This window comes from Tauraco erythrolophus, chromosome 4, assembly GCF_009769465.1.
Source record: "Tauraco erythrolophus isolate bTauEry1 chromosome 4, bTauEry1.pri, whole genome shotgun sequence".
In the NCBI taxonomy this organism is placed as follows: Eukaryota; Metazoa; Chordata; class Aves; order Musophagiformes; family Musophagidae; genus Tauraco; species Tauraco erythrolophus.
Genome location: NC_141468.1, coordinates 4,866,356 through 4,880,834, shown reverse-complemented (window position 1 = coordinate 4,880,834; position 14,479 = coordinate 4,866,356). Strand labels below are relative to the sequence as shown.

General features: G+C 44.1%; 1 protein-coding gene across 1 annotated transcript in view; it reads left to right on the top strand.

Annotated features, from left to right (window-relative positions):
- The window catches only part of ITIH5 (inter-alpha-trypsin inhibitor heavy chain 5), a 51,596-nt gene extending 41,837 nt beyond the window's left edge, over positions 1–9,759 (top strand). The window contains exons 9-14 of the mRNA XM_086610276.1: positions 647–956; positions 3,678–4,231; positions 4,612–4,662; positions 5,637–5,753; positions 7,777–8,154; positions 9,461–9,759. Of these exons, the coding sequence (XP_086466402.1) occupies positions 647–956; positions 3,678–4,231; positions 4,612–4,662; positions 5,637–5,753; positions 7,777–8,154; positions 9,461–9,759 (1,709 nt within the window). The remainder of the gene's footprint in view (positions 1–646; positions 957–3,677; positions 4,232–4,611; positions 4,663–5,636; positions 5,754–7,776; positions 8,155–9,460) is intronic.
- Positions 9,760–14,479: the final 4,720 nt, after the last annotated feature.

Genomic DNA, 14,479 nt, shown 5'->3' with positions numbered 1-14,479 from the left:
GAATCCTTTTCATGGCTATTCTTCTAAAGTACATCTATTCCCTCATTTATTTTCTGTTTTCTCCCTCTATCCCTACTTCAGGCAGCTCCATTCTTCACAAGCCAGTTGTTTTGTGAAAACACATTCCTCAGCTAACAAAGCCATTTCTCTTCCCTTTAAAATTTGTTAGCCCCCGGGGTTTGAAGAACTAAACCCAACCACTTGTTTTCCCATTTGAAGGCTTTTTTTCTCTCTTCAAATCTTGTGCCCTTCAGACAAAATGAGCAGAACTTGTTTTCCCAGTTCAGATACCATCTGGGAGAGCCTCTAATTAAGTTTAACTGGTTTTGTAGGCACCAGCAGGTGGTATTGTGCTGTGACTCTGCTTACCAGAACTGACTACTGTACATTGAGACACTCAAGGATACAGCAATTTCACATAATAAACTGCAATTCATAATCCAATTCACAAGACTATAAACACTTGTCTCAAACTGGTGCTGAGTAACAGAGTTGAACTGCGTTGAAGTGCTAGTGCAACCTCATGTAGAGAAAAGTAACATCCTGATGGAGAGACATGCTGTCACCATACTAAAGGCAGCTTAGGGAAATTATTTGTACCACTCTTAGAAGCAGAAACGAGCTAATAATTTTGGTGCCTTCCCAGGGACTAATATTAACGGTGCTCTCCAGTCTGGTGCAAAGCTGCTAAATGATTACATCGCTCAAAACGACATTGATGCCAGGAGTGTCTCTCTGATCATCTTCCTCACGGACGGGAGGCCCACTGTCGGGGAAACACAGTCGTCCAAAATCCTCAGCAACACCAAGGATGCCATCCGTGATAAATTCTGCCTCTTCACCATCGGCATTGGCAATGATGTGGACCACAAGCTGCTGGAGAGGATGGCACTGGAGAACTGTGGCATGACGAGGCATTTCCAGGAGGATGAGGATGCAGCCAGCCACCTGAAAGGGTTTGTTCTGCTTTTTCTGTGCTTCTATCTGAATTGGGTCCTCTGGGCAAGGGTTTTGGGAGGGAAAATCCTGTAAGGAGACATTGCAAGGGATGGGAGTCTGAGGCTCAACTCTGGTTGAGAGAGGCAGAGTATGCTCAGATACTGAGGATGCCTACCCAGAAATTGTCTCCTTCCTAGCAGACCCCTGAGCTGTACTGGAGCTTCCCAGCCCTTCAGAACAAGGCATTTGTTTCTCTAATTCAGATTGTTGTTTTGGGCATGTAAACCTGGAGAGATGGGAGGCATGAGGGCCACCTCTTCGCAGGTGGACGGAGGGAGGAAAGGACGCATTGCTCGCTTCAAATTGACAACATAAACAGCATGGAAGGTTTCAGGAATTGAGATCCTAGTTTAGGGCAGAAAATAATCTCTTTATTTTTTGACAAAGATAACCTTATGCCCAAACTTCAAAATATTTGACTTTGAAAAATAACACAAGCATCATTCCTGAGAGGATCATGTAGTTACTTCATTCTCTCATTCTTTGTGACCCAAACTCCTAACAAGTTTCCTGTAATCCTCATCATCTAGTACGATTATGTTCCTCTTCTGTGATCAGGGAGCTGTAGTCCAAGGGCAGATCAGAGTGAGGAACAGCAAAAAGATATCTCAACCACAGCTCTGTCTAAAATGTCAGGCAGTGTGTCAGTACTTCCAGGCAAAAACGTTTGGCTTTCACTCCCCAAATGCTAGTGTTTTGAACCTCAGAAACCAAAAAGAGACTGTCATTGAGCAGAGACCTCTTGCCTAGCTAGTGTCTAATTCATCTGGAGCAATGAGACCGTGCACCTTCCACTAGAGCTTTTCTTTCTGTGGTGGTTATGCACGGACAAGAGTGTCTTAGTTTTAAACCAGATTTTGTAGATCCATCTGCCACTTCGCCCATGTTATTTGCTTCTCAGAATATGCATCTTGGATAGCAAGTGGCATTCCTTGGCAAATTAAGGATGTTCTGATTGATTGGGTTGCAGGAACCCAGTACTCAAAGTTCTTGTTCAAACACCTCTATCTGATAAACAGCTCACTGTTTATCAAGCTCAGTGATGGCAAACCTGTTTGGCATCTGGTGCCAAATTTACACAGAAAAGCATAATCATTTGCCGGAGGCCAATTCGAATCTCTGTTGGAGGGAAAATCTACATGGGTGCCAATGTCATTTCTGATTTTTGTGGTCAGCGGGTTGTATTTCTACACAGATACTTCCTTGCATTGTTCCATAAGACAGGTTGCATCCATCACTCCACTATTTGTTATACCTTAGGAGTTATTTCACAGAAAGTTCTCAGGTTTAATTCACTCATGTTCTAAAATGCATCGAGGTGTCTACATCACAGACAGTGAGTGCTCAGAGAGACGTTGAAATAAATCCAACCAATTCAGGCTTTGGGTTTCCTTGGAGCGATAATAAAACAGAAAGTGTGACTCTAGCTTCCAGACAATCTGTTTAAGCAGATGTGAAAAATAAATGCAGCTTGAACTAAAAAAGGGCTGAGGCCAATTCTTTGTTTATTTACCGAATTAGACTCAAATGATTTGCCAAGAGATGAGGAGTCTGGCATTTAAATGGGAAATATGGCATTCTCGGAGCAGCTTGGAAAGATCCATCAAAAGCACATGGCTGCAGGGAAAACACAGTACTGTAAACTAGGTCTTAATCCCTTGGAAAGGCTTTCTGGCCTGTCCAGTGCGAGGTGTTCTCAGAAGTATGGTAGGTCATGGTAGCAAGCAGTTATTGGGTTAAGCTCTCTGGTTCCACGAAAGCCATGTCTTGGTCCAACAGAACATCAGCAATGACATAGCAGTGAGTTCTCTTCTGCCAGGCTGCCTGTATTTAGCAGTTAGGATTCCCCCATTCCTTGGAAATGTCCTCGTTTATGGGGGCATAGTGAGATTCCTTTTTTATTTTCTTTCACCTTCGGGCCTCGGAAAACTGTATTCCTGCCTGTCCCACACTGACCATCCCAAATGGTAGTATCTAGGGCTCTTCCAGTGATACAGAAGTCTTGGTTCAGATCTCTCCAGCTTTGGAGGACCTAGCATCTTGGTCTTACAGTTTCTGGCCCTGGAATACCATGCATAAACCTACTAGAAAACTGTAAGTAACAGCATCTCCTCTAAGTACATTTTGAAATAACTAGGATGCTTTCTGTGAGCCTGAGAAGCCAAGAATTTACATTTAATGGACAGGTCCTCTTAAGCAAACTTAAGTGATCCCAAATACCTCCTTGCAGAGGTCTGGAATCATAGTGGAAGTTAGGTGACTGTCAGTCCATGCTGGGATGCTTTGAACATACTTAAGAGACTCTGTTTAGATCCCTGAGAAACACTGAAAACTAAAATGAGGCAGAGAATAATTTTGGTTGAAAAGGACCTCTGGAGGTCATGTAATCCAGCCTTCTGCTGAGGGAAGAGCTAACTTCAAATTTAGGTGAGGTTTCTCAGGGCCTTGTCCACTTAAGCTTTGAAAACCTCTGAGGGTAGAGACTCCCCCATCTCTCTGGGCCAATTAACAATGGAAGCAGTAGTTAAATCTGGGGCCTCATAGCTCTAAGTGCTCTTGAATGTCTTAGGAGCCATATTAGACAGTCTGACTGTATCCATGGCCATGTGTAAGTGCAAGAGTGCATGCATGCGCTTGGATGAATAGTACTAATGGTGAGAAATGTGTCTTTGTTTAAGGTTCTATGATGAAATAGGAACGCCTCTTCTCTCCGATATCCGTGTTGACTACCCTGAAGACAATGTGGAACAAGTCACCCAGAACTTCTTCCCTAACTACTTCAATGGCTCTGAAATTATAATAGCTGGCAAACTCATCAACCACACCTCAGATAGTCTCCATGTGGAGGTGACTGCTAGCAACTCCAAGAAGTACATTCTCCTCAAAACAGATGTGGCTATTGACCTGCCGAGCAGGAATGACATCAGAGGCGTCCCCGGCCTGGATGATGGCAAAGGTGACAAAAATTACATTGAGAGGGCATGGAGTTACCTCACCATCAAGGAATTGCTTAATTCCCGGTTGAAGAGTGATGACGATCGGGAGAGAGACTATTTGATGGAGAAAGCCAAGTCAATGGCCTTGACGTACAACTTTGTTACTCCCTTCACTGTTCTGAAGATGAGAGAAGCTGGGCTCCATTCAGAACCACCTCAAGAGGAGTATATCAGCCCTTCTACTGATGGCATTGGTGAGAAGTTGCAGAGCTTGCAGGGACACAAGGCACCACCAGGTACGAGGGAAAAATAACCATGTGCTGGTAAGAAATGTTTTTGCATAGGTAATGTCTCATGGCTGACTTTGGTAACAGGGATGACCTAGCCAATGAACTGAGGGGTGGTAAACAGAAAGCTGAGATGTTCATATCAGTTTTGCAAACTGTGGTCTGAGTGACCTTGTGTAAACATTTTAGGCACCTGACTCACCCCCCTGGAAGCGCTCACTGCTCTGCAGAAACTCTTGAAGAAAAATTGGTATTCTAAATGAAGCTTAAAGTAGCTGCAGGATTATGTCCCATAATCTCGCTGAATAATGTTTTGGGAACATCATTATACTATGGCTCTTTCTGCTGCTCAGTAAGTCATTGTAACAGCCTTCCTTCCCCACTTCTAGGTATACGTCGACAGCAAGATAAACAAAGAATTAAAATCTCCAAAACTTCAGGTCAGTGCCTTTAATAATTCAAAATGATAGTAGTTGATTTATAGAAACTTCAGATGCGTGCCACTGTGGTATAACCATCCCGACGGATCAGCCAAAATACTATTTGCTAGACCTGCAGGGTAGGGAGGAAAATGGAAACAAAAACAAAATACAGAGAGGATCAGTAATGAGAAGTGGTGCGAGGAAACATATCAAGGCAGATGGTCTACAACACCTAATCCTCATGTTTGAGACTTCTGTAGATTAGGGGAGAACAGGAAGCATGTTCTCTCTGTACTAGATCTAGTAAAAATAACATTTTATAAAATAATGTTGCTGAAACATAAAAAGTGTTGTTGAAGGGAAAAAAAAAAAATTCTATAGTGTTTTGCTACTTCCCTGTTGGTTCTTCACCTCTGCTTAACATCTTTTTCATGCATTAAACACTGATGAATAAGCCCAGATCAAGAATTTAGACTTGAATTTCACTGGATAAGGTCAAATTTACCTTAAAAACTAGGATTTTGGCATGTCTTATTATTCATAACAACTATCCGGTAATTGATGGTGACCTATGGTCAAGGACTGTTGAAAAATTAAGGTCGTGGGATTGTTTAAAATCTGCTGTTGACTGCTCCAATCTGACATTGAGGACGAGGAAGGTTCAGTGTGACAGTTCCCATAAATCACTGAAACGATATTCCAGGAAGAAAATATCTTGATTTTCACCTGGACTGCTTTGGGTTTTGAGTTTTCATTGAAAACCCAACCTCTTCTGTGAGAAAAACAAAACAAAATAAAATAATCTTTGTGAAAAACAAAGCGAAACTTGGCATTTCCTGGCAAACTCCATCTGACTCTCTAAAAACAACAAACAGAGAGGTCTCAGAAAAAACAGGAACAAACACACTTTGAAAAGCGGTTTTGTTACATTCTTGGACACTGCAGTTTTGTGTAAGTCTCTCACACTTGTCTCTTTTTTCATATCTTCTCAGCTGATGGAGACCCTCACTTTGTCATTGATTTTCCCTCCAGCAAGTTCTCTGTCTGCTTCAATATTGATGGAGAACCAGGGGACATTCTCCGACTGGTCTCTGATCATAAGGAATCCGGTGAGCAGCCAGCCAAAGCAGTTGCTTGCAGAGGAAAGCTGAAGTGCAAGGCCAGCTCTCTAGCAATAAAACTAGAATACCGAAGTGCTTCGTAGGCAAGAAGGTGGCAGGAAATCAGAAAAAGTTGTTTTTGTGGCCAGACAATGGAGAATTGGTGCACACCAGTCTTCCAGGTCTAATCACCTGGATTAGAAGGGGAGGCAAACTGTTCACTTGCACTTGCTGACCTCCAGCTTTATCATAGCTTATGGGTAAATTCACAGCAAGCCTAAGCAAGGAGGAGGCCTGGTTATTGTTACAGACACAATTCATCGACAGAAGTGTAGACTATCACTGAGTAGATCTAACCATAGAGAGAACTGGCCTCTACGTGTATCCAAACTTTTCCTAGTTCAGGTCTTCATTGGCTGGAATCAAGAGAACAGCAATTACACGTAAACAGCCAACGGATCCACTTCAGTGCATGAGGACCACACTGTACCCCTTCAGTCCAGCTGGACTGGAGATCTCAGTTCCTGATCATTAGATCTGGTATGGTCTGGGGGTTGCACTTGGCCAGTGCTACAACAACCACATGAACGAGGAGCCACAGGCACTTTGCATACTGCATGTAGTGTTTGCATAAGCCGTGAGCCACCTCCATGCAGAGACAGCACATCTGTTTGATGGTGCAACTTCATCAGGCCTCAAGCTACAAAGTCACAACGTGCAAATAAAAGACTTGGACTTGCCAAAATTGCTCTGTTACTGGAACTTCACTCTTTACTTACAGTACTGTTCGCTTGAGAATAGAGTAACCAAGCTGGTTACTGGGTCATGACAGCCTTGAGAAAACCCACACGATGCAGGATCTGCTTTGCCCAAGCCAGCCTGATCCTCAGGGGGCCAAACCATGGTCTGATCCCATCTGGAATTCTAAGCAGGGCAGCTAATAAGCAGATTAAGTCCTGAGCAGAGAAACAGTGGGAGGAAGGGGTGTCGAACCAGAGACAATGCACGACTTGTTTTACAAAGAAGATAACCCCACAATAAAGTTATAAGAATTCTGTTCTGTGTGGCAGTGGTCTGGCCTCCATACTTCTGTGTTCATGCCTTAGTCAATAAGATCCATCTCCTGGCAATGTTTCCCTCAAACTTATTTCACAGACTATGTTTTTGCTATTGCTTAAACAGTTCTGTAGCTCAAATGCAGAATGAGCTTGAGGAAAACAGGCTCTGTAGCACTAGCAAGTTGAGTCTATGAAGACAGAAATGACAGATCTCCCTGGGAATGATGGGATATGAAGATATTCCCTCTACAGGTCCTGCTTGGTCTTAAGTATGTCAGCTAAGGTAGTAACCCTTACTTTGTGGATTCCTAGGCTAATTCTTTTCTTGGGAGTCAGGTAGAGAGGGACTTCAAACTGCAACTGGCTAGTACCCTGAGATCCTCTGAGACAGCGGCATTCAGATTCACCCAGGTCCTCTTCGTAGAAGTCCAGTCCCTATGCCAGTTGGCGATATGAGGAAAAGCAGACCTGTCAGATGCTTTTCCTACTCCTCCAAGATGTAGTATGTTTGCTCAGGTTTGAGTTACACATCAACAAATAGGTGGTCTAGGTGAATCATACCATGATTGGCCGGGCTATAGCAGTCAGGAAGACAAATATTTGTCTTATGTGTCTGAAAATCCCCGCACATCATCTCGATTACAGGTAGGTCTCAAGTTGGACAGAACTTAGGAAGTGGCTGTGCTGAGGAGCAGCTGATCCTATCCTGTAGCACTGTGTATGCAATGTTAGGACTAATGGGGCTGGAGGCACTTGTCTCTTGGGAAGGCCAGTACTTCTGAGGTTGGGTAAATTGAGGTGGTATAAGAGAATCATTTTATAACAGACTGGTTATAATGTTTTGAATAATGGTTGGGGAAATAATCGAACATGAGGTGGTGAATCTGCATGTCCTCATTTGCAAGACTTGTATCTTTGAGACAATAGACCTATTCTTGGTTCCAGCTTTCATTTATTGATTATTTTCCTGCAAGGTGTAACTGTGAATGGGCAATTAATTGGAGCTCCTGCACCACCCAACGGCCACAAGAAGCATCGGACTTACTTCAGCACCATCACTATCCTCAGCAATAAGCCAGAGAGGTCTTACCTAGAGATCACACCCAAAAGAATCATCCTGGATGATGGGGAAAGACTTCTTCTGTCCTGTGATCGGAGTGCTGTTGTGCGAAGCAGAAGCCTTGAGGTGTCCATCTCCGCCAATTCCAACATCACTGTGACGATACGAGACACGATCAGCTTTGTCATACTCATCCACCATTACAAGAAGCCGGCCCCATATCAGAGGAATCACCTGGGGTTCTACATCTCCAACAGTAAAGGCCTCTCTTCTGACTCCCATGGGCTACTGGGTAGGTAATAGGTTCTTAGGTTCAGAGCTGTAAAACAGACAAAAATGATCCTTCCAAACAGTTTTAAAGGACAGAGACTGGAGGTAACAAACAAGGCAGGTGGGGATTAGGTTCCCAGATGATACTTCTGCATCCACTCTCAAACAACTTCTCTATTGCTAGTATCCCCAACTCCTCTTCCACCTTTTTTTGTATGAGCTATCTATCCAGCACTATCCCAGCTATGTGGCTGTGTCTGTTTTTCACATTTCCACTCTTTTTATGATTGTTTAATATGTTTGTCATTAGAATAGACATGCTTGATGCTCCCAATATTGCACAAGAACCCCGAAAAAGGCACCAATGAGAGATTCTCTAACAGTAGTCCTAATTCAGAATAGCCCAGCTGCTAACGTGCTCTCAGGGACATGGCACAGTAGGGTCTCAATCACTCTAGGCAGAAAGGATAGTCAATGGAGGTCTTGCAGATTCTGAAAGAGAGCTCTAGTCACAGAGCTAGCACATTGCCAGACATCATTGGCGTAGCCCTCAAGTACTGCACTTGTACATGTCCAGGTCTTTTTTTTTGCAGGACTGAGTTGTTTACATCTGAGTCTGACTGAGATCGAGAAACATTGGTACTTTCTGTGGCTCCTTTCTTTCAAATGTGAAGTGAAAGAAGAGGCATTCCCACATTTTTAAAGCAACTAGGCTTAGGTAGGCTCAGAGAATGTCTAGATGGTTGGGTTCTTTCAGCCAATGAGAAGTAGTGATGTTTATGGCCATATACAGGTGCAGAACTCTAAGACTGAAGCCACACTTTCTGTGACATTCAGGCACCCCCAGGTTAAGCAGGAGATGATCCCTCAGGAGTGGGGTTTTGGATTCAGGCCACCCGCATGCACAAACCTCTCTACGTTTCAGTTTGGCCTGAGAGAGCTTGCCCCCAAGAAGGCAAGGGAAGAGAACTTGGAGCTTCAGGCCTAGATCTTCTTTCTGCTTGCTGATGGGCATCGCATGGGTGGTTATCCTCTAGTAACCATGGCCACAGAAGTGAACTTACTACTAGCAGCTCAAAAACCTCTTTAGCTCAGCCAATGTATCTTGAGTGAAAAAAAGAAATAAGGTTTTATTCTAATCTCTATGTTTGTGAGATTTAGAAAATAATTGCAGGACCTAGATTCATCCTGCTATTGCAGAGGAGCCTTTTACAACCCCATACGCAAAGAATCCTCAAAACGTGTCCTATTAAAAAACCCACAACATCCAACATATAAACAAGCACAAAACAGCCAGTCATGGACTCTATTTTTATCTTGCCTCGCAGGTCAGTTCTTGAACCATGAAGTTAAACTTCTTCAGGAATCTCTAAACACGAGTCATCAGCAGGTTGGTCAGAATCAAACTGAAGCATTAAAGCCAAACCCTACAAACACCCTGAAAGTGAAGGGACGGCTCGTTCCTGTTGTGTGGAAGCAGAGGAGGATCTACAACGGCCAGCAGGAAGTTGACTGCTGGTTTGCCAAAAACAATGCGGACAAACTGATCGATGGGAGCTATAAAGACTATTTGGCTTCTCATCCTTTCGACACAGGGACCAGCTTTGGGACGATCAACAGCCTCTAAGACCAATCCTAGCAATGCATTACAGCAGCATGTGTGACAGCGGTTCCTTTCTGAAGCCTCTAGAGCTAGGCGACTTCTTAATATTTCTTTACTTTTTGGTGCCAAAGAAACCAAGGGGTTTTGCCCTTGGAAATCAGCTGTCTCTCTTTCATGCTAGATGAACATTGTACATTAAATTCCTGAAGACGAGGATGTCGGGGGGGAAGGGTTAAGGACATGGTTAAAGGCATGATTGGTGCTCTCCCAGTGGGAAGGGAGGGAGAAACAGGCCAGCACTCATATCAAACAGTGCAGAGAGCTGCTGGTCTTAAAATAAACCCATGCAGGGATCTGTGCAATACCCCCAGGGGCTGATGAGTCACCCAGTGAGAGGAACAGATCACATAGCACAGTGCCTATCTAGAGAGACAACCTTGGGTGATATGCCTTGCAAAGAAGTGACTCAGAGCACCTGCTCCAGCCATGGTCCCTGGGGAAAGAAAAAAGAGAGAGAGAGAGAGAGGAGAGGTGGGTGGATATTCATCTGCAGTGACCCATTAGCATCGAAGAGGTAACAAAGAAATCGAAACCTTAAATCAACAGGTCATAAGAGGGTATTGCTTTCTTGGTTATTGGGATGAGGTCTGGATTTGCCACTAAGCATGATGTTCCCTGAACAACTATGGAGCCTTAAAACGGTGGCGAAAACCTTCATGTGGTTTATTGCTGTCTCGGTGCACAGGCTGCACGCTTAAAAAGCGCCTCCGGTCTTCAGCAGCAACAGGAGTGGTGCAGGCTCCCATTCCATGAAGCATCTCATTTAAACAACAATTCAGGTTTAAGTGACTTCTTGAGTCTGGACTCCCTCAGAGAGAAACAAAGTTCCACCATGAGCTTCCAACAGACCTGCCACCTCCGTGAGCAGAGCATCCCTTCTGCTTAGCAGAGATTTAAATTCTCTAAAGGATGATGAACAAGCACCTGCGATAGCTTATGATCTTGCGAAGCAGCCTCTTGAATTTAGACTAGACATTTCTAGCTGCTTTTCTAATCAGGGAGGAAGTCTTTATTTACTCCAAATTGTCAAAAATTTTTCATCCCAATTTTCCCTGGCTCCTTTTCCCTCCTTACACTGCAGGAATTTGTACGCAGCAGGAATTTGGCAGCAGGAGGTTACAGAAGGCTCTGCCAGCCACCCCCACTGCAGGTGGTGCTGCTCTGCAAAGAAATCTCCAAACCCAAACTGCAAGGCTGTGGTCTATTTTAAAGTGAGGCATCACCAAATAATGCTATAGATCAGCCACAGGGGACTTTGCTTAGTAGAGAACTTGGCCAAAGATGACTTTGACAACTACAGACATTTACATGGCAAGGCCAAATTGAGCTCATGTATACTCTTGCCTTTCCAGAACTGCAAGGAAGGAGGGTGGGTGTGGAAACATCTCCAGGAGCTAAATGACATCCATGTGTTAGGAGAAAACAGAGTTGCCAGAGACCTACAGAAACAGGTTCAATCTTGACTGATTTTTTGCATATTTAACAATTAAATCATATTGTTGCTGTAGGAGCTCCAGCTGCTGGAGGTGGGGCAGTGATTTTCCAGTCGCTTGATCATCAAGTCAGTACTGCTGGCAGTGTGGTAGCAGAGCAGGTAGCAAGCACGGTTGCTTATTCACACCATGTGCTGTGGGGAAGAGGGAAGCAGCCAAAAGCAACCAGGCAGATTTAATTGCACTCTGGATCCTTACAGAGAGCTCAGTTAGTGCAAAATTCATGCCAAGGCTCATGCTTTGGAACAAAACAAAGAAAAAATTACTGCTTTGGGCCCAGCTATCTTGAGAAATATTTCTCCTGCAAGGGAGAACTGAAGGCAAGACCTTCAGCACAGTCCTGAGCATGCAATAACCGAAGAGGTTAATGCTCTGCAGCGTGCTCATGGCCCAGAAATGAAATGAAAACGAGCATCTGTGAAGTTGACTTCTCCACCCTAGAAGCCAGTGGGAAGGTCACACAGCCCATTTCCGAATAACCTTGCGTTTCATTAGCACAACGTGATGAACTTCTAGACAATCCAGGGTTCGGTAGTTGTTATCTTCGTGCTGTCCTACTGAAAATAGATTTCCTTGAAATCTTCACTCTCCTCTTATGTTTTACTGTTCAAGTGTATTGCTAAGGGGAGCAATTGGCTTAGACTCTTCTCTCGTCTCATCTCTCCTGTATATAAATATGTATATATATATATACACACACACATACTGCTAATGCTTCAGGTGCATCATTATTCCTCTTTCTCCTCCTCCAGCCAAGGAAACATAGTTCTTTCAGGGCCTGAAAAGAACAATGGTCAAGTCCAACCTCCCAGCCATATGAAGCACCTGGAGCAATATACTCAAGTTCTCATTAAGGCTCCAGTTATCCATTTCACAATAAATATTTTACAGCGAACACTGCAGTGAAGCTTTCATTTGGCGAAGACAAAACGAGCTTTGAAGCTAAGGTTATGTATGTTTTATGCTGCTGGACAAGCTCACGTTACCAGATGGCTGAAAGAACCACTCACAAGCTAACAACAGGTTAGGAATCAAAGTAATTTCAGTGGAAAATTAAAGGTCCATGATGTTCTTCAGCCTCTGTACACTTGGTAGGAAGCAAGAAGCGTGTTAGGTGAACTGACCCTAGGGTTCTACTCCCACATTAAACTGAGAATTTAAGCACATAGAGAAGACTGATCCAGCCTTTAAGTACAGGACATGGGAAACAAGAGTTTGTACTCTTGCTGCCCCAACAGCAGTAACAGCAAATGCAGGTCATGGACTGTAAACTTCAGCTTTCCCCATCTATAAAGGGGGCATCACAACACTTTGGTCTCTCAGAAGGAGAATGTGTCCAGGCTTGGTCCTCACAGCCCTTTGTCATAGCACAGAGAGCTGCCAGGAAGCGCATTGCAACAACTGTACGTACAGGCACAGGTTTGTTCTCATCTCCAAGAGTCTCAGAGCACTTTGTTTTGCAGTAATACGGTTAAAGATTGCAAACTGCTCAGACAGCTCCAGAATGAGGGCTGAGCAATCGCTCTGGAGCACAATGGAAACAATTGCACACCATCATTTCAGACAAGGGGACGGGATTCCTGAATTTAGGGTTGCTGAAACGGCACTGCCTGTGCAATGCTCGAGAGGGACAACCTTCCCCCATATCCTGCGAGCCTCTTTGGCCAGCCTCAACCAAGAGCTAAGAGGGTCATGTTTATTCCCTGCTCAAGATAGCATCACTCACCTCCCCATTTTAGGACAAGGACTTTGCTGTGGCTGAATTTTCACTCTCCACATACCACAGCATTGCCCTGTGCAGCCCTATAGCAAAAACAAACCCCAAAATATCAGTACACCTCAAAACAGGGAGCAAGTTTCTAACAGCAACGCTGTTTTAATCCGTTTTTCTTCAAGATCTTAAAGAGTGCAGGAGTTATTCCAACACTTACCAGTGCAAAACTCCACCAGACAAGCAAAAATGGCATTGTGAAGCTGATTTCACTAAGCAATATAAATGATCCATTCAGAGAGCTGTGCGCCACGTGTTCCCAAAGCCATTTGATGTGCCAGCACAAGCAGGATTTTGACCCTTCATTAAATAAGGAAGAAACAAAGAGGGACTTAATTTCCAAAATAAGGCTGCGCAGCTGCAAGTGTAGCCAAGCGTGTCTAGTTGGCTAAAGGGCACGTAAGACTTTGATTTGCATCTCATGCTTCTAACCTACTTTGAAGTTCAGAAAAAAAAACACAAATCCAAAAACCCCCACAAAAATCAAAAAACTTCACACAGCTCAGCTTTTAGAAGTCTAAAGCTATCTAAGTCAAAATATCCAAATCCTTTATTTTCTAGTCCTTAATAAGGAGTGTTTTCCTGGGAAAAATGCAAGGCAGAGAGGGAAAATAAAAGATAATTCCTGCCCAATGCTTCTGGGGACTGTCTGGCAATGAGCAAAGCCTGTTTATGATTCAACCAGGTCTGTTGGTTCACTTGAGCCTGGATCAGGCCCTGCTCTGAGGACTATCCACCATTTGGACTCTGTATGGGTCTCGTCACAGCTGTCTATCTGCCCGCAGCCTGGGATTGCATCACACAGCTGCTCCACGCCGTCTCTCTCCCCAGGAGAGCTGCGAAGTGTTTTGCATTTTTGTATGTTTGTAGATGAATACAGTATGTTCATAAAAGTGCAAGGGCAAAGCCCTGCACCTCACACTTGCAGAAGTTGCCCGGATCTGGGATGACCCAAGGGTCTTCTCCTGCAGCGGTTGTACTTGAGGCTGTTTCCTTACCCCTAGGAGATCAGGGCTGGTTAACAGGGCTTCAGCTGACTCTTCAGATGTAGTTTTTGAGTCAGGTCCTGTTTATTTTAAACTAGGTAAAAGAAAAGTAGTCAACTTCTAGTTCCTGGTAAACACTCACTTGTAAGATGGCAACTGGGATGGACCTCTGAGTCTGTACTGGTCTGGAGTCAGCACAGGCTGATGTTGCAGCATCAGGTCTTTGCACTGAAGTGGCTCATACAAACCACCTACAGAGACTGAGCACTGTGGCTCAGCTCTTCTTCTGTAGGTTTACTAGGATAGCCCTGCTGCAGAAAGACAATCTGCCCTGTGAGGAACTGGTCAGGAGAGATATCAAGAAATACCCTTCCTCCCCTTTACAGCGTTAGAGTCTTGCAAAACATTAAGCACACGGAGGCGTTTCAATTATG